The following is a 27,142-nucleotide window of genomic DNA, read 5'->3' on the forward strand; positions in this document are numbered from 1 at the left end:
ACACTTATATTGACAGGAGTTGTCGTCGCCTTGAAAAGAGCCTTCTTTATCCATGCTCACTTAAAGATGAGGTACTTTAGCACAAAATGTTTATGCTGATGTATTTGCTAAGGAGATAATTTGATATATTTATATTGATATTTTTTTTCAACATTCTTATCTTTTGTTTCTTGAATATGATTTAGTTTAGATTAAAATTAATTTCAATTATTTATTTCTATGGGTATTTGTATGTAATCTAATAATAATAATAATAATAATATTCATCATTATTACAGTCTTAATATACATATATATCATCATAATTTTGACATAATAAATCAGTGATATGGTGACCTGAGTAAAGTATTTTCCATTTCTCCAAATCTATTTTTGTCGTCTCCCATGTATGTGATAATGTTTTCATTTAAATATTCCTCTTCAAGTAGTTCATACTACTCAAGAGCAAAGCAGCAGCATGTGCTTTCAGTCGAGTAACAGAGGTATTACAAATGACAGTCATTCTGAACTTCTCTGGAAGAGGCACTGTGAATGAAGACACCAATAATAACTGCTTCCTTTTTCAAGCTTCCCTTTTTCACACACTCTACGCAGGCTTCCACAGACTCGCCTGTCTAATACAGTTCAGAAGTCATTTGAATAATTCACCTATTTATGTAGGCTTGGACAAAACACATGACATGCTTCATTGGGAAATGACACGTTTCCCCCTTTAAGCTAATAGATAACCATGCAAATGCCGCTATTAATTCACAGAGCAAGGATAAGCTGTCCACAGCCTGGACACGCAGTTTCCAAAGAGAAGCTACTCTTGGTATGGCTTCAATAGAAAGTGAAACACTGGAATAATAGTCAGTTTCAAGACCCATTACCGTAACAGTGGTGTCCACTTGACTGATTCTGACAGGTTGACCAGAAAGAAAATGCTTGCTGTTTATCGGATGACACAGATATAAGCCAACGAACACAAACTCCATTTGTGGGGGGATAATAGGTAAGTCTTGCAATGACTTTGCAACACTTCCATTTTTGGGAGTATATGATGAAGTTATACATTTTCCCTATTAAACAGGTTATTGTTACATATGCCTTGACATTATGTGGAGTAATTGCATTTGCTTTATTTGAGCCTGAGCATGAGCAAATATATGACAAAACATTTACAGAATGTTACACTATATACACATACATTGAATTCATATATAACAATTGTACACCATTAGATTCAATTTCTGTATGCATACACTTTGTATACTACTAATATTTGTATGCATTCGTGTAGGTATATGATGGGATAAGATATCCCTAGTAACAGCTGTAAACTGACCTTCTTTCATGCGCAGCCATGTACATTGCCATGATAATAAACACTGAGCTCATGTTGCAATAGTTTGTATTTCTGTTCTTAGTAACAGGAAGTTTGTACACCACAGGAAGTGGACAGATAAACACCAAACCCACCTGCTACCGTTCATAGGAGCACTTCAGTAATCTCAGCACTATGGCACTAAAACACAAAAAAGAAATGCCTCACTTAATTAGCTGAATATATATTTAAATGATAATTGATGTCCAAAACGTTACAACTCTACAATACAATTAAAAACAATTTAATTTGCAAAGTAGGTTAATCTAGGAACTGTATTGCGCAAACATCTAAGAAGAGTCTTTCCTAACCCGTGTTGAGGATGTTACAATTGTGGTTTGATATTGTCTCATTTGACATGTATACGCTGCAGTAGAATGAGTAAAAGACAGCATCAGCATAGTCGCTTGAGCGCTCCCACTCTGAGCAGTCTGCCCAGAGCCCCTCAGAGCCCCAGCACCAGCGTCATGAACAGGTGAGGCAAACAAACCCGCTCCCACCTAGAAAGGGACGCGCTCCACAAATGATTAATCTGAAAGGGGTCTCAGTATGGATATTTTGTTGCTTATTAAGATATTGTATGGCCTCTTTTAACAACTGTTACTTTATATCTGATTTAAGGTATAAACTATTTCAATTCATTTATTTCTTGACTCAGAAAGTCAGTATGAACAGTATTACAGTGATAGGTACAGAAAAAAGAACAGTAACTTAAAAGGAAGTGCTCACTTTTTGACACTTCCTAAAAATGTTCTTATAATGCTCTTGTAGTGTCTGCGGAGCTGTGATCAAAGTGTTTCAGGGAGAAGCATTGCAGACCAATGAGCTTCATGCTTTAATGGAGAATATAAGGTAACAACAATATACGTAGTCTGACACATCATAGGCCTAAATGATTTCCAACTCACATTAACAAATCAGAAAAAAAGCATCATTGTCACACATGACCAACACATTTAACTGAATAGCTGTATCTGTTCAATATTTCAGGTGGCTCCTAAAGACTGAAATGGGCTCGTTCATCACTGAATATTTCCAGGTGCTCATTGAGATTTACATGGTTGTATCTATATGGCACTACTGTACAGTAACTTATATGTATCATCTTCTGTGTTTAGAACCAGCTCATTAACAAAGGTTTGGCATATATAGCTGCCAAGCTTCAAGGATGTGAAGGTGAGTGCTAAAATCACATTACCACGTCATGGAGTTCTAGTCTCGTCGACATTTTAACTCTGACTTTTTCACTCAGGTGATAGAATGCTCCTTGTCCTGTCTGAAACGTGGGAGCAATTTTTCACAGAGATCCTTCCAACACTGCAAGCCATTTTCTCTCCACTGCAGGTTGCCACCCAGACATGAAACTTTATACATCATCATTGATTGCAGGAGTTCCTCAAAGACAAGTGTCTCATTTCTGAATCACTGTTCCCAGGGCCAGGAACTGACAGTCAGGCAAATGGCTCTCCTCAGTTTCAGAGATCTTGTGCTGATGAAGCTCCCACTGCACGAGCTGCTGCCACAGGCCCCAATCCTACCTCTAGCTGCCATAACGCAAATGCTCCTTGTGTTGCAGGTCTGCTTGTGTTGCATTTATTTCTAAGACACAACCAAAGCCTACAATTTGTGATCGATCATTTCCTGGTTATATTTCTGCACTTTTAGCCTCACAATATTATTTTATCATTTACTATTTTCTAGGGTGTTCATGAGCCCAGAGGCCTGAGTTTGCACTACTGCAAGCTGGAAAACCTAATTGAGATGGTGATTACTCCCTACCTAAAGAACTGCCTTCACAAGAATCACACCACCAGCTGTACAAGTAAGATTATGAAAACAGTTGACAATTCCCAATGATTTCTTTCCAAACTGCTGTTCATCACAAATATTTCAGATTATGGAGAGAAAGAGACCTACATTGCAGTTTTTCATTGCTAAAGGGAGCGCGAGGCACTCACGAGTAGCAGCATCCCTGGGCCCTCCAGAGATCCGGATCACACAGTACCTCTCAGACGGCTCCCTGCTGGACCCTCTGCTGGAGCAGGAGGGGGAGGTCTACCTGGAGCGGATGGGCACCATGCGGCGCCACACGGTGGCCAACGCTCACTCTGACGCCCAGCTGCTCACAGTGCCTGGAGCGGGCAGCTGTGTTGCTGGAGAACCGCATCTCACAGTGGCAGAGCGGGCCCCTTCCCGCATGAGCAACACTTTTTAAACGTCGACCCAGGACTTTCCAAAGGATGTGTAGCCAAAAGAATTCTCTTTCTGTGACCTACGAACAGGACTATTTCAAAACACCAGACAGTGGAAAAAACATCGAATTTATTATTAACTCAGCGTTAGTAAACAGTGACACTCAAAGCATAATTCCAGTGTAGGCACAGTGTCGTGATTTCTTTTCTGCAAGATAAACCCTGAAATTCAAGTTGTTGAAAATAAAGGCAAAGACAAACATAGTACATTAGTACCACAATAGTATATTAAGAGACACAGGAAAATAGAAATGAAGTCCACAAGAAACAACAAACAGGAATAATCTCTCATTTAAAATGAAAAGTGCATGAGACCAACTTCTTTGCTGATAGGTGGCTTTAAGATTGCTTGTGGCTGGATTACATCATGTAAGAATGATTATTTTTAATCTAGGAAGGTTTTGTCATCAGGTCCTTCTGTATAACCTCACAGAGCACAATTTCATGACAAGCACAGAGAGATGGGTCTCATCACTAAAATAGCATATGAGTGTGTCTCTCAAGTCTCTGATCCTAATACAATTCACAAGACAGGCCCCAGTTATGGCATCATAATAATACATTACACAACAGAGGTGTAAAAGTCTGGCTTCAGAAAGTAAAAGTCCTACCATGTATTGTTTCTACCTGTGCATTTAACACAGGTGATTTCACTAATTAGCTCATCTATCTGGCTGAGGAATTGTATTTATTAGATTCAGCTGATTTAGTGAATGGTGGGAGCAAAGATGTGGCCAGACTTTTACAACTCTGGCTGACAATGACAAAGACAATGCTGTTAAATATTGAGGAACATAAACACAACATAACAAATCGGCTGCACTACAGATCGTAGTTAGCACAGATGGAGTAGGAAGATAAAGAAACACCACCATGGGCCATAAATAGCATTCTACTGCCTATGATTCTACTGCCTATGATTCTACTGCCTATGGTACAACTGCATTATGTACAGCAGACACATCACACAGTATGCAAAGGACCTCACGTAAGACTTTCGTATTCCTGTGTCTTTGTTCTAAGGCGTTATTGACCATTAAAAACAAACAAGCTTACATGAAGCTTCTCAACGCATAAATAAACAAACACCAAAATAAAGCTACAGACATTGCTGTCCAAACACAAGAATGGCAAAAGAAAGAACCTACAGTGTGGATGCAATCACTTTATAATGGCATGTGAAGGGATGATTTCCCTGTTCATTGTGATCTTTTGAAGGGCCTTCTGTAAGCAAAATTAATACATCTCTTTTCATCATGATGACATCATACCATTAAATCAATCTGCAAGCAAACTACAAAAGCAAAAAAAGTTAAGCTGTACCTTTTACCAATCATGAAAATCTCCTACACAGATATCATTACTCTGTACAAAACCCTGATTTGAACCATTGTTACTCCAGAAAGAAACAGCAATTAACAGCAAATAACCTGTGAACGACAATTTTTTTGTAAAGTCAAACTAGATATATTCAGTCCAAGTACAAAAACTTTCAAGCTGAGCCCAAAAGGAGTGTCTTTTGGCTTTGTAGAGCACATGTACGTGCATGATTCACATCAGAGACACCAGCACAGCGAGTAAAGTGAATCTCTCTAGTCTAGCTTCTTGCAAAATGCTTTTGTGAGCAGTTATAAGATAATCTGATTATACGAAAGGTTCTTCCATGAGGCCCAATGCATGAGAACAGGTTACTGAAAGGCGCACATGTCAATAACAGGCTTGTGCAGTACTAGAATGTGTGGGAACCATGGGGTATCATGGGAAGTATTCTTATATATGTTAAAACAAAACAAAACACATTCATTCATTCACTCATATTTCATGAAAATATCTGATTGTATTTCCAAATCTAGGCAGCCAAGGAAAACATATTTGAAAAAATGACATTGCACACATCAAATCGTGAGTAAGGCAAACATCACAAATGCACCGACACATTGGGCTTCACTCTTGGGCTTGGTCTTCCAGAGTACTTCACAGCTGTGTTTTTTTATTATAATGGGATCCTCTCTGGACGTCGTCTTGATTGTGAAGGAAGGATGTCGGTGGAGCAAAATGCTTAGCAGAGAAGCAAGTTGTGGTTTTAAAAATAAAATCCTGTTATGCACCAAACACTATTGTGAAGAATCAGTGAGATGATGGGGTGAGCAAGACAAATGTGTTCCCATTCAGACACTGAACCAATGATGACAAGGCAAGAGTCCAGGGTAGAGTGAACCATTTCCTCCCATCCCTGCCAGTAAGATGCATCTTTATATGGACAATGACAGTTTGACACAATACACAGCATGGCATGAACACCATTTTACTTTTGCAGAGTTCTGAATTTTGATTCATCACATTGATGGAGAAACCAGCAAGTTGTGGCCTCGGTGATCTTTGCGTTGAGACAAAATATCTGGATGTTTCAATCAGAAGAAAGCTTAAAGGGCTGCAGAGGGTGTCAAGATAGAAAGGATTCCCGTCCTCAGGAAAATGCTCCATTTCCATCCTTGGTATGAATGGCAACAAACACAACACAGCTTAGTGGCGGGACCCTCCAAGTCTCCAAAGCTTACGCTCATCCAAGAGCCATCGCAGAGACTCTGCAAGGGCAGGTTTCAAAACTAAGATACCGCTTATTCACTTCCACAAACTGAGCCAAACAATATCGATCACTATGTCATAAAGCATCATTGAAGGGACCCTATGCAGTTTTCACTGTTTTCTTGATTTTTGCTCGCAGTTTTCTCTACAGAGCTCCCCCTACAGCTTCAGAGTATATATTTTACGACAGTTCTCGCTCGGTCAGTCTGTCGTTTCCTCCTTCCCTGTTCCTCCGACAACGGTTTACTCGCTTTCTGCTTTTTTTCGCCAGCTCTGCCATGACAAATGTCTGAGAAACTCCATTGCTGCCTTGTTCTAGCCGGTGCCTGGCGTGTATGTGTGTAGTGCCATAAAGCAATTTGTTACATCGTGAGACTGCAACACTTTCTGACTCTAAGGCTGGCGGCTCATCGGACCAAAGTTGCAAGGCTGGTTTTTACGCTCACATAGGGGGAAGCAAGATGGCCACCATTCAACCCCGAAAAAGTCATATAAACATTCCAATGACTCCAAAGCTGTTAAGGTAAATTAAGCTAAAAAAACTGCAGTTCCCCTTTAAACAAACATGTTCTGTCCTTACAGACAGTTTCATGAGCGTATAAGAGACAATTGGATGCACAATCCCCATTATATTTCCGTTCCACATGATTATAATGTAGTAACACATCTTTACAAAACACTGATACAATTGAGAACTTGAGACATTTTGTGGATGATGTCCATCCATCAGCAAGTATGCACTAGTTTTACTTACTGAGGAACCAAGCAAGTCTTCCGTAGTGGGCCAACACCAGCCAGACATCTCTCAGGTGTACACTCTGACACAGTTCCATTTCCACTATAGAGACTATTTCAGGTCACCAAGTACACCTACAGTAACCAAGCTAATGTCATCTCTAGATGTAGGTCATAATATGTAGGTCATGTTGAAGTATAAAACAGTACTGTAAGCATTTTCCTTTGGTCCAGGAACTGGGTGTTGGTGAAGCTGCTGATTGATCAAAATGAAAGTCACACAGAATGACAAAAAGTGTTGATCATTATATATCTAAATACCAAATGGCTCTTGGGAGATAATGAACAGCTTTAACTTTGCATTTAATCACCCACTCAACCTGATTGATTATTTTTGCTGACAAAGGCATTCACTGCGTCACTGGTTCAACTCTGGCTTGTGTGGAGATGAGGCACAAGACTACTAAGGCAAGGCCCCAAAGGAAAGTCTCACTTTTTAAGAGTTAAGACACATTATTTCCACTGTCCTTGCAATCTGTAAAAAAACGACACGGGGAAATCTTTTGGGAACTCCAGTTGTTTTCACATCCATGAATAGTTAAAAGGCTGGTTGCAGAAGCAACTATTTCCCCCCCACTATGACTATGTTGACATACCTATTTAGAAAGGAATTTAGATCGTAATGTTTAAATCTAGAATGAAATATTTCGAGTGCCTTCTGTTTTCTGTGAAACACATACTACATTCAGAACACTGGCACAGTCATGAAGAGTACTGGAATGGAGTTTACGGTGTGTGTGTGCCCTCGTGTTTTCACAGAGAGGGCTCGGGTCCACGGGGCTGGATGCCCTCTCGACGCAGGTAGGGGTCAAAACGCGGCATGGCCTCGCAGCGCACCAGCATGGTGTCATCGCGCACAAATTGCTTCTGCTGCAACATGCTCAGGTGCAGGAAAGTGATGTAGCCAAAGCCCTTAGGGTTCTTGTGAGTGGTGGGCCGCTGGAACGCCTGGAGGTCCGGTTTGGTGTCCATCACCTCCACGTGGTGCAGCCCTTCCGCTTGGTCCAGGATGGCCAGGCGGATGGTGCCCTGGAAGGGCCACGAGAGCTGGCCGTCAAACTCCCCCTGCATGGTGTGCACGAACAGGGAGATGTAGTTGGCACAGCGGGCGGCGCTGGGCGTCTGCAGGTGCAGCCGCAGGCACAGCTTGTAGCCGGGTCGGCCGGTGTAGAAGCCGGGGCTGTGCAGGACGATGGCCTGGCCGGCCTCCTGCTGGCGCAGGTGGTTGGAGAAGCCCTCCACGCGCCACACGTAGATGCCCTGGTACTGCTGGGCCTCCAGCTCGCGCACCGTCCCCTCCAGCGAGCATAGCTTGCGCCGCGTCTCCGACAGCTGGGTGGCCTGCTTGTCGTTGTGGATGGCCAGCTCGCGCAGCTGCTGGTCCTGCAGCACCAGCCGGCCCTCCAGGAACTTCACCGTCTCAGTCATGTTGCGCAGCTCCTGTGCGCACTGGCACGGCTCACCCCCCCGGGCACCGGGCCGCTCGCCCGACGACGCACCCAGCGCTGAGGTGCTGCACCCGTTCAGGCTCTGCTGCCGCAGGTACTCGGCCATGTAGCGCATGTGCATCCCAGCAAACTCCTGCATGTGCTGGGCCAGGTCATTCCTCTGCATCTGCAAGACAGGAATGGACAACAATGTTCAAAAATATGAAACAGACACTATTAATATACACTCAAGCAAGTAGGACGTTTTTTTTCCGCACTGCTCCTGATTGACCTACCCGGAACTTTAGTGGTTAGTTTTAAAAATAAGATAACTTTAGGTGAGCAAGCCACTGGAAAGAACTGAACGGCAAAGTGCACTCCTCCACACCAAGTGGAAAATGCAGAGTTACAACTTTGGAATCAAAGATTGATGCCATTCCATCAAAGAAGGATGAACTACGAGAGACATCTCATGAAGTGAGTATAGCAACAACTGAGAATGCAGAAAATGTCCCCCGACAGGCTGATATCAGTGCTGATGAAGCATATGAATGCAACGACTCAAAAAAGCAAAATGTGAGTACAGAGAGTTGGCACAGGCAAGGTGGCAGACGCAAAAAACTAAATGCAAAAATAACTTTAATTAGTTATTATTTAATTATCTATCAGAAATAGTGAATTTGCCAGATCAGAAAACTACAACAGAGCTTGCAAGAACTAAGGAAAACCCACAGCCAATGGAAGAGGAAGAGGAATTTCCCAGGGAACATCAAAGCGGACAGTGGTCAAACCACAACAATAAAAAGATGGACACAGACATGAAGCAAGCACCTGTTCATCCCACAAACCTCATTCTTGGTGACTCAACTGTGAGACATTTAGAAAGGGAGAGGATGATTGTATGCTGTCTTTCAAATGCATCCATGTCTGACATCAAAAACAGACTTGTAGAAATAGTGTCAAAATATTAAACTCATCACATAACACATCGTCGTGCATGTTGGTGCAAATGATATTCAGAAAGAACAGCTTTATGTCAAAGAAGATTTCACAGAGCTTTTCTCTGTTTGTTTTCATGAGCTTGGAATAACACAATTTCATCAGTGGTCCACTCTCAGCATGGGGGTGTTTTGTATTTACCACAGAGCCAAGCTTTCAAAAAATATTTTTTAAAAGTGGGGTGGTTCTGGGATAGGGAAGTGAAATAATCCAGGCCAAATTATAGGCTAAATAACTCCCTGCAGGGACATTGGAATTTTTTCTGAGGGGATGTTAGCGACATTAGCAGGTGTACAGAGGTTTCTCCCCCGGGAAAATGTAGAAATTCTGGCTGCTAAACACACCATTTTAATGCAGTTTGGGAGTGACAGAACAGAGCAAGCAGCGAGGAGATACATTGAGCCTCGTAAATGGTGTAAAACAGTGATTTATTTGCATGGCTAGCCCAATGCCGAAGCACCACCATTGAAAAAGCTGTTGGTAGCATCGGCTAACTAGCGCCAGATTTTGGAGTGCAGGGGACAAGCCGAGATGGGCTATGAGACATACGTTCACACTCGGTATCATGTTTCAACACACTTTAGGTCAAAATCACACCGGAATTCTCCTTTAACACTCCCCTCAATGTCAACACTTATTTCTTTGCATTGATGTGCGACTATAGAGTTGATGAACTCCGGTGATATTCAAATTCCTTGCTGCAGACATTGCAGAGGACTTTATTTTCAACACTTTATTTTTGATCAACACCATCAGATTTCTCAAATTAATTAATCGAAATGAATCAGTTATTTTGACAGCCCTAGTTAGAAGTGGATGCTATTCGTACCCTGGTGTATATAGTACTGTATGCTATTTACACCCTGGTGCATGAACTAGCTAATTGTTGCAATCAAAACTTCCGTTTGAGAACCGATTTCTTGTTCAAATTGCGCGCCTTCTCTCCAGAGACGTTGGTACACATGCACACTCACTCTGCCAAAACGCATCACATGGGAATCGAAACCTGGTCTCCCATGTGCTAATCCATGTCTGAGAACACTGCACTATCTTCTTCCTGAAGCAAATGGTGTTAGCAGGTAAACTTATAGTTTATAGGCCTGAACGTCATATTCACGAAATTTCTGTTAACTAACAAACTGACGGTTGTATGTGTTCAATGAACCAAGATTATGAAAATAAAACACAACTTTTCAATCTAAAACTTTATCTGAACAGATATTTGTGCCGAAAACTTTCAGAATTCTTCACTTTCTGCTGACGAAAAACGAATGTCCGCCATGTTTTTGTGCACGTGAGCAATGTATTTTTGTTGTTATGTCACAAGGTGTGAATAGCTCAACTGTGTGGCCAAGGCTATTCGTACCAGGGGTGTAAATGTGTCATCACCATATAGCCAATTTGCTACGATACCTAGGCTACCTCTGTTACAACATTAAACGTTTCATTCTATAGTATGACCAACACAAGATTAGATACAGTAAATTAAACAAACTGTTTCCTGGATTCCAGGCTAGGCCTATGTTATGATTGCATTAGATGATCCATGGATTAACTACTTCAGTCACATTAGTAGGCCTATATTTGTTTCATGTAGATCTGATATTCTTTCATTAGTTAACAGTGACAGCTTCTCCTTGTCCCGATCTGTCTCTCATACACACGCACGCACACACAAACACTCGCTCCTCTCCTCTGTACTAGCACGTGAATCGGAACAAACTAGATAGATAGATAGATAGATACTTTATTGATCCCTAGGGGAAATTCAAGAATTGAATTTTTGTTTGAAGATTGTTGCAGCACAAATGCTGCCAAATGACCGTTCAGCTCGGTGTTCACTAAAGGTTAGCATCATCAACACCGCAGCGCAATATGCATGCATGCAAATTAACTAGTTTGTGCAGAGTCGGTGGCACAAGTATAAATTGTTGACGTCACATTTGGCAAAGTGTAATTGCAGCTTTTGCGGTTAGAAAATCGTGTTTCATCATATCGCGATATTATCGCAAATGCAATTAATCGGTCAGCCCTACTGTTAATTAACATATTAGTACACAGACTAGAACATTGGGTTGGATTTATAGATATAGTTATCAACTCAAATCATACCATACAAGAAAAGAGCTTGATGCAATCAGCAACTATTCGGTCGTTGTCTGATGTCACAGGCCCAACAGCTTTTTTGTCCAAAATCGTTTACTAATGCATCGTTTTCACAACCTTCAAACCTTGTCAACTTCCCCTCGGTTTTAGTGAAGGTTTAAAAAAAAATTCTCAACTCTTACATAGTAATTATGACCGCGGCGGTCATATAGGTTTAGTCAGATTTTTTTTTTTTTCCTTTTTCGCATGTCCAAATTTCCGTCAAGGATTCCCGGGACACTGAAAGACCGGGGTAGACGAAACTTGGTGGGCATGTAACCCCATATGGATAGCATTGAACCATCGTTTTTCGTTTTGATCTGTAGCCCCCCCGCTGGACTGCACCCCCCGAAAGAAGGGTAGGGCAGACACAGTTTTCTGTGAATATCTCGAGAAACGTAAGGTTTAGAAGGACCATTTTTTTTTGTATGTTTGCCTCCAGGGGTCATGTTAACCCATTCCATGTGCACACATGTGCATAAACAGATACACACGCACACACATACATTCACAGTAATCATACATATGACACATACTCACACAGTAGACATATGTACGCATGCATGCACATGCACAAACACACATACGCAGGCAAACACACAAGCACGCACGCACACACACACACCCACACACATAAACATAAACGTGTACACGCACACATGCACACAATTCAAGAATTTCTCAGAATTATGAACAGGCAAGATGGGGGTGGGGTTGTATAAAATGAATTTTACATGTGAAATCTATGAACTAATCATGTTTTGGTACTTGTTGTCTAGCAGATACCAGTGAGAATTGAGTGTGGATAATGCAATTTAGTGAGACAGTTAGAATCATACAGGCCTTTCAGCGTGATTTATTTTTGTGGAAAAAAATAATTTGTGCTGGACTGGGCGGCGGTCATATTTTGTACCGCTCTGCGGTACATCTAGTTAGTATAGCTATGCAGCTAGAAAATATAATCAAGGGTAAAGTCCAGGCCTCCACAAAAAAATAAGATTTTATTAAGCTGAGGGAGCAAGTGAGTAGTAGAAAGAAAATTTTCTCATAGGCTACTCTGAAAAAAATTAGTTTATTTTTCTTTCTATGGAAAATAATGAAAGGCTCTGGGACCAGTAGGACCCAGAGAAAGAATTAACAGCACATTATTGCATCACGACTTAGAGCAACACCAAAGCACTTTTCCTATGTCGCACACACGCTATTTGTTTATCCAGCACCGGCTTTGCAAATAACGATGTCCACAGACAAGGTAGAGTAAGTTGCATGATTTTATGAAAGTATGATGTATTGCGGCATCAAAAGCAAGTCAAATTTGTGGTTTCTTATGTCTCATTCCATCGAACTACAGATCGGCTACCCGATCTGGCAAACTTACATAGTGTGGTTATAGCCGATAGAAGGCCGCGAAGCGAATGCAGAAGTGCCATTCACCCAGTTACGAGTTGATGAACCACTGAAACAATTTTGGAAACATTATTTTAAGGTACAAAAAACTCTTTAGTGTTGCTTTAACAAACCGGATACCGAAACACCAATGTCCTTGACAGTGTTGTGTTCCACAAGGGCCAATCTTGGGGCCACTATTTTTCACTGTTTACATGCAAGGACATTTGATTTCCTATCATAGCTATCTATCTAGCCTATCTTTTATGTATTTTAATTAGTGCTGGTTAAATGCGTTATTAACGGCGTTAACGTAAACCTATTTTAACGGCGTCAATTTTTTATCGCAAGATTAACGTTCTTTTTGGTGTAACAAACTTTGTAGTTTTTTCACATGCTGTTGCAACAACTAGTAACGTTAGAACAACTACAACACCACACTGGATCTAGCTAGACCATGCTGCATGTACACGCCCCCTTTTAGGGGGAAGGGAGCTGTTTGGATAATGGAAACTTATGCTGCATCAAAGTGGGGAGCGAAAAGGGCTTACACTTACTAAATCTTGAAAAAAACATGAATAAAAGGCACAAAATAAGGTTGGTGTAAGAGTTATCTGTGTGTTTATGGGATTAATGTGACCATTATGTTCCTATTTTTTGCTCTTTCCAGTTTATAGCCTACTAACAGGAGTGTCACGAATGTAGGCACAGTCAAACTGCCCGTGGCTGACCATAAGTTCGGCAAGCTTAACTTTACATGTCATAACATCAACAAAACATAAGTCACACATTCATTCTATCACTTATAATATGAACATAGCCTTTTTCCTACAACTAGGTGAGATAATTGGCTATGCCTGTTATACTAAAGTTCCACAGTTAGATAGCTAGCAAGCTAACCATTTTACATGGGATATGGTAAGTGTAGCTACGTGCTGAATGGGTTGTAATGTACATAGTTTCGACATGAGTAAGTTACATACACATAATTCTTCATAACTGCCCTGTTAGTAAAATGATTGAATGGCCTGTAAATTAATAACTAGATGTAACATCAAGGTGTGATTAGGCTAGCTGTCTTTGGAATCAATGATATAATGTTAACTTGTTTTCCGCTATAATGGGGCGTGATGCAGATTAAATGTAGCCTATCTTTATGATGCCCTTTAATCTACTTAAAGGCATGCTGCACACACTTGTTTGGGCTTACAAGCCGGCCAAAGAGTAGATTCGTATAATAAACACCAACAGCAGTTCTGAACTCCCGGTCAGCTGAATGGTGTTTTAAATTGCTGTGGACACCGATGCTTTCGACATTCATTTACTGTACATTAGATTCCATTCTTTTCAATACAACTCTGCACACCAGCATCGCACTTTGGCGCCGTGTAGGCTAAATCACGATTCAGTTATATTTGGTCAACGCCGCTCCATAAAATCCATTGTTTATCCAGTGTTTGTGTGTTAAAAACTTCGGCGCTGATGTGTGTGGCAAGTGACAGTGCACCATAGACTGTAAGCCTATACACCAATCCGCCGCGAACTTTATGGGCGCTGCCATCTTGCCTGCCGCCATTACTGCGTGCCTGCGGAGTGTGACGGTGTGACACTTGCCGGTGCCTTCTAATGGCTTTTCAATGAAAGCATCCTGTCATAGAATATCAAATAGCAGATCCTGCTCATGAAAAAATGTCAGGTGAAAGGGAATATTGGGTAGATGATGTCAGGCAGTGGCCAAAACTTACCAATGAAGGTAATTTATTGACAACATAATGTATTAAGACGTGTATTAATTAATGACAACAATAAGCCGAATGCTATCATTAGTAGCTGTGTTGCTAATATGTTCACAAGCTTCAGAAGTTGCAAATAACTATTAGCCATGACTAGCCTGGCGGGCCATCCTATATCATTGACATGTATAGTCTGGCATCGAATCATTCACCTCGCTTAATCCAAGGGGCGGGCAGAGAATTGTCTTTCAAACTGCCTAGGCATGCAATAGGCCAGCGCTACGACCATATCCGTATCCGGTCGGCAAAACGGCAAATACATCCTTCTTCGAAAGGAATGACTTAAGTGCATTGTGTTGATCTACTTTCAAAGAAAAGCACAAGTCCAACTCCTCCAAAGTTGACGCCAACGCCGATTCAAACAACCGCTCTTCGTTTGCCATAGCCACCTTCCTTGTTGTTCACCGTCGCAGGATGTCGTTATCCTGTTAAGCCCGCCTTAAGACTCTCTAACGAAATAGAGCGCTGTGATTGGCCGTCATCCACGGTGTTAAGCCAATAGAAATTCCTATGGTTCGATACTAGACGTACAAGCTGAGCAAATTAATTTGCCGCCGCTAGGGTTCGTCTAGATTTCTAGGCTAAGCCATGACCACTTGTAGCAGTAAAATACATGTTCTTACAGGTATTCAGGATTATTTTATTAATCGTATGTATTTAATCCACTTTTAACGCACATCTTGGTCCTCCACTCGACAAGGAACTCTGTGTAATCCATAAGCCTGTAAACATGGGCACTAAATGTGCAACAAAGGTTTGTGAATTTCACAAACGGTTTAATTCTAGGTCTGTATATTCCTACTGTTGTTAAAACAGCCGACCACACAACACGCTTTTCCCGGCATCACTGGACAGTATACGTACTAAATAAAAATTAAGAAAAAGAAGAAGATTTCGCATCTACAGCTAACGTCTGCTACAGCCGCCTACTAGACCAACACATTACTTCGCTACTTCCTTAGCAGCAAGGCAACGCAGTAATGGCGGCGCTGCTTTACTTCCATGTTTCGCCGGATTTGTGTATAAAATGGCAGTGCACTCATGTTGAAAAGTTCCTTATTTTCAACTCAACTCAAAGATAATGAATATAGTATTTTATGTTTGTTATGCCCTTTATTAGCTATATTTCTGAAGAATATATTGTGTTGCCTCAGGTCTGCTGCACATCTTTTGAAATTTGATTTGAAATAATCAAATAGACCTACGTCTTAAAGTTAAGTTAATTAAGTATCTTGCTTTGCTTTCATTTGAGTCCTAATCAAGATACACAATAATTGCTTTATATTGTTAATATGGACTCCTGGAAAGTTCAGCAATGCAAAGTAATAGAATTTTAATCATGCGATAAAATATGTGATTAATCGTGATTAACTATAGGAATTCAGCGATTAATCGTAATAAAAAATGTAATCTTTTGACAGCACTAATTTTAATTATCTTTTATGTACTTTAATTGAAACACTTTTTTTTACTATTGTCCTTTTATGCTTTTAATAGAGTACCGAAGTGTGACGTTCCGTTTCCATGACGGCAGAATCACTGGATCTAAACAAACTTTTGAAGTGGCTTAAATAGCATTGAATTTAGTAATTTCTAGCTAACAATTTTTTTTTTTAAATGTAGGCTATAGCCATTTAAACGTGTTTTACCTGCTAGGCAGCAGCTTAGCCACATAACACGGATTCCCTGGCAGGTGTAATAGAAAGAAACAAAATTCCAGTGTATATTGCACGTCTCCTCAAAGACTGGCGGCTGTTAACAGTGACGTTTTTTGCCCAAAAAATAAAGCCAAAACAGGTCCGTAAATGTAAGGATTTTAACGTCTTAGAAACGTAAAATTATTGAAATAGATTAAGAAAGCTACCGCTATGATGATTACTATGGCTAGATTGATTTGTTTAGATCCTGTGAAATTGCTGCCTTGACAACGCTACGTCATGACTTTGGAACTCTGCGTATGAAATGCACAATATGAATAAACAAAACAAAAAAACAATATATATAGCACTGGAAAAAAACTTAAAACACCACTGCAAAATTACCAGTTTCTCTGATGTTACACTACTTTTTATTGTCTGAGTAAAATGAACAGTTTTGTTTTATTCTATCAACTACTGACATTTCTCCCAATTACAAGTAAAAATATATTTAGAGCATTTGTTTGCAGAAAATGACAAATGATCAAAATGACAAAAAAGATGCAGTGTTTTCAGACCTCAAATAATACAAAGAAAATAATTTCATATTAATTTTAAAACAATACAATACTAATGTTTTAACTTAGGAAGAGTTAATAAGAAATCAATATTTGGGGAATAACTCTGATTGTCAATCACAGCTTTCATACGTCTTGGCATGCTCTCCCTTCACATTGCTGTTGGGTGGCTTTATCCCACTCCTGGTGCAAAAAAATCAAGCAGCTCAGCTTTGTTCAGGGTATATGCAGGAATCATAGAGTTGAATCTACTACTTTTTACTACCTTTTTTACTACCTCCACAATATTTTTTACTACCAACACGACATCAAGCAGCAGCCCTTTTTTTTTGGGGGGGGGGGGGGGGTGGGGGTTATGCAAAGCGCCACTTAGCCTACTACTTGCTATAAGGTATAAATCAATATTAGGTACACTAACAATTTCTAATTGTGATCATTAAGTATTGTCATTGTCAACAACAATGCTTTTTTTTGTAGTGTCGAGTTGAGTTTCAGTTGTCCTTAGCCCTAATAAGGTGAATAATAACCTTAACCTTGGCACTTCCTAAAAACAAATGACACCAAACATGGTCAAAAATGAAGAACAAACACCACCACCACCAAACGTGTTGAGTCCTAATAATAGCGGCTTATACGTGGTAGCAAATCATGTTATCAAAGAAATAGACGTAATGTAGGAATGCACACAGATATATTGCAACAGGTAATGGTGTAGGCCTATCTGACGAAGACCTGAGTGGTTAGAACGTCGTACTTGTACACTGGGCGCAAAGAAGACTATCCTCACATTTTCCCCTTTGCAACTGTCAAAGAAATCCCATGAACACGGGAAGGCCTAGGGTAGCCTATACTGTACATCAGATGGCCTAAAGATTAGGCCCCTCTGCATAGCATTCAGTGATTTGCATGCAGTAATTTTAACACTGACCTTGATCTAGCCTAGTTTGGCTATTTAAAGCTACATTATTGCCAAAACACAACACAATGTAAATGAACTATAACAAACAATAAAGGACTTAATCACACAAAGTAGGCCTACTATTTTACTGACTATAAAAAAAAATAATTATGTAGGAAGTTTAGAACCCAGAATTGACCTACAAAAGTGCACCAAATTTAACACAAATGACTCAATACACTTGGAGGAGGTATGAGCAGGGGCGTAGCCAGGATTATTTTATAGGGGGGGCCAGCTGGGTCCAGACTTTTTATTGGGGTGGCACTTGGGAATCAAAACTACTATTTGAAAACTACTCAAAAAGTTTTGAAGATTAGGATAGCCTATTTTAATAATGGCAATAAATTGTGCAAAGCCAACACTGATACACAATTTGTTTGTTGGCCACTCCAACATATTTTCCATAAATAGGTCAATGCAAATAAAAAATATTATGATAATGCACCTTACTTAATCAGTTTTATTCAAATGATGTTAACTCAAAGAACAATAATAAATATTACAAATATTGTATGTATATATTTGATCTCATACTGATGGCCAAACTATATTTCTTTCTGATATCCACTCCAAGTACTTGGCTGTAAGTAACATGGCTCTGAATTAAGAAATTAACCCTTAGAACCCTAGACTGTTTTAAGGGGTTTTTCACTAGAAACATTTATCCTGGTCAATGTAAGTGCCATACACACATGCTATATATTGTTTTTTAACAGAGTCTAGGCTACCCAGATCTGCCACTATTTCATGTATTAATACTTGCATTGATTTCATTTTGATTTTTAAATAATAAAAATACAAAACGTGTATTATAAAAATTCTTATATTTTGACATGTATCTCACCACTGCAAGCTGGCACATGTGTGCATAGGGCAGACTGTTCTGAATCTGGCAATATCATTGCCATGGTGGAGGGATTCTCTGGGGCTGAGCAAATGTGAAAAATATGTGGTGTGTGCCTTATGGAAATAAATGCTTTTTTTTATTATTTAGCCCTATGGCTACTCTATTTTTGGCCATTCTCACTACCTTTAGTTATAAGCAGTTATCCTGGTCATTGTAAGTGCCATTGACACAGTAATGAAAAATGCCCTTTCTGCGCTCCATATCTGTGACACCAACTGATCTGACCTGACTGAACCCGAGTTTGCATGTTCTGTACACTCATGATGATTCTAAAACAACTTTTTACTGCATTGTCATGAGCAAAGTGAAGGCAAAAAGGTGTTTCTTTGTCGAATAAATTGGGATGCAATGTGAGTCTCGAATTGGATGCCATGCAGGAATTTGCTAGGATCTCAAAACCGGATTATGAACATGCTTTGCCATTGAGAAACATATGATAGTGTTGGATTATGAACATACTTTGCCACCACAACACACAAAAACGTGGGGTAAGTCGAGCTATATGAAGTTATTATTTTGATGTCATTTCGTCTGTTTTATAACCCAGATATACGGATGCACTTGGTATCAAATGATAGCTCTGTGTCTCCTCTTTCACCTGACATGCGTGCCATATCTATCCGAAAACGGGTTCGTGAGTAGGGCCTAATTCAAACGAGAGTAGGCTAATGGGTGTGCAGCGTTGGTTTTTGTACATGATTTTATTTTGCAGTCACGTCGTTGTCTGTTTTTATAACCCAGAAGGAACGATATACTTGGTACCAATAGATAGCCCTGTGTCTCCTCTTTTTTCTGATATGCTTGCCATATCTATGCGATCACGGGTTCGCGAGTAATTTAAACTAGAGTAATGGGTGCGCAGGTGAACTGTAAATATGAATCAATTTTATTTAATTACATGATATTTATTTTTATTTTCATACTTGATCGCATAGACAAGTGTTTAGTCTCGTTGGAAAGCCCCACTTCTGCTCTGTCACGCAATTAAGGTTTCATCTCGCTGCGATGAACAGTTCCGGAGCAATGTAACAAAGAATTCAGGCAAAGCAGCCTGCCTCTGCCTGACCAGCTATGGCAAGAGCCACACGCAGTCAGCAAATTATGTATTTATAAAGTAGCCTAGGCTAGGCCCTATTAGCCTACCTGGAGCTATCTGGATATATGTGCCTAATATGCTTGCATTTCACCCAAATTTTATCGAAATATTCTTGTAACAGCGTTCCCGCGGGCATCCGATTATTTTTGATCAGCCCCACACATCAATGTCAGAGCCTAGGCTACCTAACAAGGACAGCCCAACTCAGCTCACTTGGCTATGATTCGTGACACATTCTAACATCTTATTAGCATTAATGTTCCAACTCATAAACTCACCTGTTACTGAGGTTAAGTAGTAGGCTAGGCTAGTCGACTGTCAAGTGTTTTTAACAGATGACTTGAATTGTCCCGCTGCTGCTGCTGCTGCACTAGGCCTCACGATGTGATCATTCAGAACGGTAGGCTACACTTCGTAGATAGAGTGCAGTAATTGGTTCAGTCCCTGCTTTGCAAAGTGTTGTCGAAAACGGCAGCAATTCTTTTTTTTTAATTTTCACTGAACGGAGCTGGGGGGGCCAGCAGGGTGGCCAAGCTTTGACCAGTGGTGGCCGTGGCCCCCCCTGGCCACCACGTAGCTCCGCCCCTGGGTATGAGTCCTTTCTTCTCCAGATATCTTAGGATTTCGCCGTAGTATTGTTTTAGTATCGAGCATCGTGATATTTATGGCAGGTATCGTATCGAAGTCATAATTTTGGTATCGTGACAACCAGGGAAGGAATTTCACGGCGGCCACGACGGCCATGGCCGTCGTAGCCCCTTGCGTTGGCCGTGAAGCCACTTTGAAAATCATAGGTTTACAGGCCACGGTGGCCTTGGTGCCCCCTTCTTTCAATATTCTGCTTTGTGTCCTACTAATAGCGATTTTTATTTAGCCTGTGGCCTGTCAAAATAATCTTAGCATTCACAGCGCAAATTAATTTAGTCTTTTACGCAGTGGAGAAAGTGACAGCGCAAGAAAGTGCGTCCAAATTCACCCATTCTTCTCAGTTGAACTACTCGCGAAGTAGCCTATTCATCACACAGACATCACAAGTATCATATGAAAGAGCTTTTTCTCAGCTTTTAAACGATGTTAGCCGATAATTGCTGTGTTGAACGGTTCGCGAGAAAAGTAAATAATATAATTAAATTTAATCATACATTCTACTGAAGGTTTTGCGTCCATGATCTCCCTACCCATTTATCTCGGTGGAATACTTCACGAACCCTTCTTTTAACACATGACAAACCACCATAATATCAGAATAAACATCAGACCTTACCGAACACAAAGGTGTAAAGCAGTCACCTGTACAGTTAGCCGTTCCAGACTAATCCAGTTTTGAATTTGCAGTAAATTTCGACATGCATGGATGTCTCCAAATTTGGGCTTTAAGTTTTACAATGTGTTTAAATTGTTCCACATGATTTCATAACGGGCCAAATACAAAATAAATGTTACAAATATCGCCTAGATATTGGTAAATCAGAGGACAGCTGACTAAGAGTTTGTGAAAGTAGCCTTAATGATCACAAAATGCTAAGCATGCATCTAGGCTATTTGAGTTTCTTAAAGCTGAGCTGTGCTACATTTAAATTGTTCAATACATGATTTCATAACAGGCCAAATATAAAATAAATGTTATCTATAGCCTAGATATCTGTTTTTATTAGATGATCAGATGATTTACAGTTATATGTAATGTCATGTTTCATGTTTTTGGAATGTTTCATACAGTGATGCAGGTCTACTGCAGTGAATAGGCTAAATACAACTTTGATCATTTTTATAGCCTACTACTGTATAGTTAACTTTGGCCTTGGTGCCCTGACATGTGGCCTTTGTGCCCCCCACCAAATATGCCCAACTGAAGGCCAAGTGGCCTTGCCCCGAGAATGGTAAAATTCCAAGCCTGGTGACAACACTACGGAGACATTGTAGCTTGTAGGCTTCTCCAGGTCTTGGGCAAAGCTGAAAATTGCCCTCATCAGAGAAGATGACCTTACTTCACTCCTCTATGGTCCAATTATTTTGCAAACCTCAGACTGGCTCTTTTCTGCTTCTCATTGATGAAGGGCTTTTTTCTAGCTTTACACAACTTGAGCCCTGCCCCTAAGAACCTGTTTCGAACCGGTCTCGCCATGCACCAGCTGCCATTTGCCATTCTTTTTGTAGGTCACAAAAAGGTCTTGAAAGGTCTTGATGTCATCCTTTGGTTGCTGAGTGACATTCAAATGAGTTGACGTTCATCCCAGTCAGTGGAAAGTCGTTTTCACCCTCTTGTTCTTATGAACTGCTGTGTTAGAAATTTTAAGGATGGAAGCAACCTGACGCTCGCTGTATCCCTCTGTCAGTAAAGCCGGAATTGAACCCTTTTCCTCAATCAAAAGTTTTCTTTTCAACTATTTTGGTATGTTTTTTGATTGCAATTACTTTTAAAGTAATACTAGCATTGTTTTTTGCAGCTGGTCCTATTGCAAGAGGATAGTGAAGACCACAGAAGTGTTTTTTTTTTTATATACTTTTCCTTGTTAAATAAGAGTTCATAAGAAATCACCTAATCAGTAAGTAGAATGAGGTGTGCTTGTGTTGGAATTCAACAGACACAAGAATGTATATATATCAGTGTTTCCCCTACAATGTATTCATCAGCGGCGCAGCGCCGCTGCTGGAAATCAAGCGCCACTGCAAAAAAAAGTTGCCTAATTAAAAAAAAAAAAAAAGACGCAAGTGAACTTCAGGAACAGCTGCCGTTCGTTCAGGTTTCATGTCAACAAATAATAGTAGGCTAACGTTGAAGGCGCAGTCAGGATTCCACAGGAGATCATGTTTGTTTGTGTTTATGTTTAAGTTTATTAGCAGACGCATTTTTGTGCAAGGTAGCCTACATTATGTTAACCAAGGAACCAAATTAAACACACCAGCGAGATAGCTGCCCCTACCTTCAGTAGCCTATTCCCAGATAAATTCCACGCATTGTTTCGTTTTTGTTTGTGATACAGGCAATGATTTCAAGCCGTGTTGCTAATACCTAGGCTGTGAAACTAAGGTCTAGCTAGCCTACTGGTGGGTTTAATTGAATTTGAGTAATAGGATACGCAACCATTCACATCTGAGATAGTTTGTAATTCCTGGAGAGCTCACCAAAATTATAGATATGATACAAGACACTTATCTGCTATAATCCAAGATAGATTTTCTTCGAGTTTTTGAGCATTTATTTTACCAAATGACATGGGAAACATAATTAATTTAATCCACATATGCACCATGCACAACAACGCTACTAAGTTAGCTTAAAACCTTGAGAATCAAGCAAGCCGTCACGGCATTAAAGTGACAGGCACTCAATTCAACTTGCACAGCACCTGACATGAAAGAGAAGTCTATATAGTTTATACAGTGCTGTGCAAAAGTTAAGACACCCATGCTGAAATTGACTAAAGGGAGGAATAAAAAATACTTTGCCTTTTGTCTTAATGGCTTAATTAAAAAAAATAGGACATCAATAATTTTTTAATGTATCATGTATCGTAAATAAACAAATGTTATTATATAAATAAATGTCTTAACTTATGCACAGCACTGTATATTCTAAATAGTAATAGTTTGTACAGTGGCCTACAGTGTACCGTTGTACAGTGGCTAATTACTAATAATGTAAATGAAAAAGGTGAAAGACTAACATGAATAATCCTGTTCAAGTACTGCAATAATCATGCTTTGTAAATGCTTGTGTTGATGGTTATGTCATAATTTGTAACTCAATCTGTCCATTTTTTTGGGGGGGGGCTTCCTACGATCAACAGCACCGCTGCTGGAAAATTTTCTAGGGGAAACACTGTATATATATATATATATATAAAATAAACACACACACACTACCGGTCAAAAGTTTGAGATCACTTAAAAAAATTTCCATTTCAATACTTGGAAATGGATACTTTTTTTTTTTTTAATCGGGGCAGCAGTTCTCAGATTACATTATGAGTTTACATAATTGCAGATGGGTTCTCGACTGTGACCTTCTCAAAGTAAACCGTAACACTAAAGCAAGAGGCTACACTGAGATTCTGAAGGAAAAGATCAGGCAGTGTGCCAAGAGACCGGCCCCTATAGGCATCATTGGACCATTAAACCATACAATGATCCAAAACATACAAGAAATGGTTATCAGAGAACAATGTCAACATTTTAGAGTGGCCCAGCCAGAGTCCAGACCTCAATCAGTCAAAAAAGCACAAGGCCAAAGTGATGGCAAATAATCGTTCCTGCCTCAAAACCCAGATTGCTGCTAAAAAGGTGCGGTCTACAATCATTGTGAAGACATGGAGAGGCTTGGTAGGTATTATAAAAAACATTTCAAGAGCTTTGATGGCAAATAAAGATGTTTCCATTGATTATTTAAAAAGGGTATTAAACATTTTAGACATGCCATTTTTCATAAAATGTAAAAAAAACTATAAAAACTATAAAAACTATTATTTTTCTGATTCCATGTTTCTACCACATTGTCTTACAACCTTTTGGCATGTGAAAGTGTCATTTTTCACATATTGGTCAAGAGAAAATAAACATTACATCAATATTTGCCAGGGGTATGCATAATTTTGTTCTTAACTGTATACATACACATACTGTATACACACACACAAGCACACACACAACATGTATGAACTATTACCCACCTTCTCTGTACATCCAAAGAAACTGAAGGTGCAGTCTACAGGGGCTTTCAGGCAGTCGGTATTAAGGTGCGAATCCAACTATTATGGACAAAACACAAAAAATACCTTTAGTGTATTGAACATCCTATAACTCAGTAAAAGCTGCAATAATACATCCACCAGATTATAAAACAGTGAAAGGTAGCATTACCTGGTCCCGAAAAAGCTCATGACTGCAAAACTGACACACAACATTGGCAAAGGGACAAACTGTCTCATGAACCTGCAGATAAAAGCAAATGTCACAACAATGCAACAATTCATCACCACAGCCACTGCAAGCAAAACTGAACCTATACAAGACAATCCCAATTCTTCACCTTGCTCTCCTCAAAGAGATACGGTTGAAGACAGTCAGGACATGTAATGATGCGACGAGGGCACTGCTCTTTCGAATGCTCGTCCTGCTGGGTCTTCTTCACAGCCTCCCCACAGTGAGGACAGGGCACTGTGGCAAACTTGCACTCCATCATATGGTTCTAGAGGTGAAAGGAGGAAGACAGTTACTTCATTCAAAGTCTCGGTACCACTCAGAGCCGTTTATCTATGACTCTGCCACTGCTTTGTCCCTTATGACACCAAGTGAATGTTAGTTGTACTTACATCCAAATTGCGCAGCTCCATTTTATCGTGGCAGCCAGTGTTGGGACACCGGACAGTAAGGGAGAGAATCTCTCGCTTGGCAAAGTTATCTGGGAAGAGCTGGTCCTCTAGCAGAACTTCATTATCTACTGGACACTTCTGTCCCGTATCCCTGTTAAGTAAGCAGAGTGTTAGCTTAAGTTAGTCATATGATATGAAACAGAAAGAGATATTACTGCGTCCCATCACCTAAATAGTTATATATTCAATAACTCAATAGTGCATTCACAAAGATCAGAGAGCATACCTGATCGACTTCTGTATGCAACAGCGACAGAAGCGATGCCCACAAGGTGTCTGCACAGCAGACCTCAAGGCCATAAGGCAAATGGGACACTCATACTTGCTCTCCAAAGGTGGATCAAACTCCACATCATAGCCCTGGGCCTCCACATCATAGCTCTGAGTGGGACTCCCTATGACTCCGTATGAGTCCCTCTCCTTCTCCATCATGGCTATAGCACATGGGGAACACTCAGCACCACAGTAGTCAGACTCCAGACTGCCCTTCTCTGTGCTCTCACAGCAAGCCATCTACAGAATGAAGAGAACACAGGAATTCATTAATGTATTATAATTATATTAATGTGACTAGCACTAACTTCAGGGATCCACTGAATCCAGCAGTAAGCAGTTTGTTTTGATCAGATTACTTACTTTGGTATGAGGTAAATGCAACGGTGAATAGTCTACATTCGATTCAATCAAAAAAACATCCACTAGATATACTGGGTGGCCCTGCAATGAACACAAAATTAAACTGCAGACATTAATAACGTTGCCTTGTTCAAAGGGATAGGCAACATGATTCGCTGTCAAAATTCCCATGACCATGGTCATGGTCCTTTTGAATCTTCTTAAAAACTTCCACACTAAGTTTCTAACTGAAGTTTCTCCAAAAGATGTGAACTTAATTACCATCGCTTTTAACTTCTCATAGTGCCAATATTATACAATAACACACTACTTGCGCGTGTTAAGAATTAGGTTAGAGGAGGAGATATATTTGTTAACATTTAACAGTAGGCTAAGTCAAGTACAAGTTGATGTTAGCCTCGATAGAAAGCATCAGGGTGGGGCATGTGATAAAACACAATAAAAACTAGGATACATGCAAGACTAACGTTTTGTAACTAACTAATACAAAAATAACGTTCATCTGATTTATATAGACACATGTTTTTATGATCTTTAACAAATGCTAAAATGTCACTTTTGTCATGACGTTGGCATAACGTTAACGTTGACTGACTCAACGTTAGCCTGATAACTAATTAAAACATGTTTGCAAGAAAGTACACACAACTGTGACAGAAAAAAGAGTGGCTAACGTACATATAAATCAAGCAACTGTATTATGTGTTTATCGCCTGTGTTTGACAAAAAAATAATCAAAGTTACCTAACGACGGGTTGATTTTGCTTCCTGCCGGGGTAGACTTTTTCCTGCAGTTTCTGTGAAGTTTCTGTCATCATTGCGTCTTCGAAAATTTAGTAGTGTTCTCTTTTACTGACCTCTACTGGATGGAGGTCAAACTAGAAGCAGATGTGTGCGGTTTGCATGACAATTATTTGCTCTGAGTGTAACTTTATAAACAGCCAGGCAGTTAAACATATGCATCCTTATTATACAGTGTGTGATATCCACACAGGTTAATGACTACTGTATGCCTGTAGTGTAGAGGTAGATGGGCAAGTCGGTGCAAGCAAGTATGTCTTTCTGCACAGGAAGTCAACGTTACTTTTTCTCCCCCCCTAGTGGTCAGTGTTGTAATTGCTTAGCTTTGCAATCGCATAAGAAAAATGGCGGACTTGGCGAGAAGGAGGGATAGTAGCCTATGTAGGGATATTACCTTACGTAGTGAGA

The 27,142-nt window shown here is 40.1% G+C and overlaps 2 protein-coding genes across 4 annotated transcripts; one reads left to right on the plus strand and one right to left on the minus strand.

Annotated features, from left to right (window-relative positions):
* Positions 1–907: 907 nt before the first annotated feature.
* On the plus strand, positions 908–3,822 carry LOC143125959 (proline-rich protein 5-like). 2 transcript variants are annotated; one of them, XM_076287828.1, is made up of 9 exons: positions 908–994; positions 1,740–1,841; positions 2,138–2,218; positions 2,357–2,405; positions 2,485–2,542; positions 2,619–2,710; positions 2,802–2,942; positions 3,068–3,188; positions 3,307–3,822. In XM_076287828.1, exons 2-9 carry the CDS (start codon positions 1,744–1,746, stop codon positions 3,579–3,581), a joined length of 915 nt encoding a protein of 304 aa, XP_076143943.1. In that variant the 5' UTR covers positions 908–994; positions 1,740–1,743; the 3' UTR covers positions 3,582–3,822. The 2 variants fall into 2 exon arrangements, with proteins under 2 accessions (XP_076143943.1, XP_076143944.1); XM_076287829.1 differs by having other exon boundaries at positions 909–994; positions 1,743–1,841.
* traf6 (TNF receptor-associated factor 6) lies at positions 3,669–26,894 on the minus strand. Of its 2 annotated transcripts, XM_076287826.1 has the most exons (8): positions 26,678–26,893; positions 25,934–26,014; positions 25,524–25,810; positions 25,238–25,388; positions 24,955–25,113; positions 24,786–24,857; positions 24,596–24,673; positions 3,669–8,613 (listed from the first exon to the last, which is right to left on the minus strand). In XM_076287826.1, the coding sequence occupies exons 3-8, from the start codon at positions 25,808–25,810 to the stop codon at positions 7,753–7,755; spliced, it is 1,608 nt and encodes a 535-aa protein (XP_076143941.1). In that variant the 5' UTR covers positions 25,934–26,014; positions 26,678–26,893; the 3' UTR covers positions 3,669–7,752. The 2 variants fall into 2 exon arrangements, with proteins under 2 accessions (XP_076143941.1, XP_076143942.1); XM_076287827.1 differs by lacking the exon at positions 25,934–26,014 and having other exon boundaries at positions 26,678–26,894.
* Between the last annotated feature and the right edge of the window lie 248 nt (positions 26,895–27,142).

The sequence above is a fragment of the Alosa pseudoharengus genome, unplaced genomic scaffold (genome assembly GCF_046254945.1).
Source record: "Alosa pseudoharengus isolate Yale_2024_CS ecotype anadromous, Long Island Sound unplaced genomic scaffold, YU_APseudo_1.1 YU_APseudo_1.1_scf_16, whole genome shotgun sequence".
In the NCBI taxonomy this organism is placed as follows: domain Eukaryota; kingdom Metazoa; phylum Chordata; class Actinopteri; order Clupeiformes; family Clupeidae; genus Alosa; species Alosa pseudoharengus.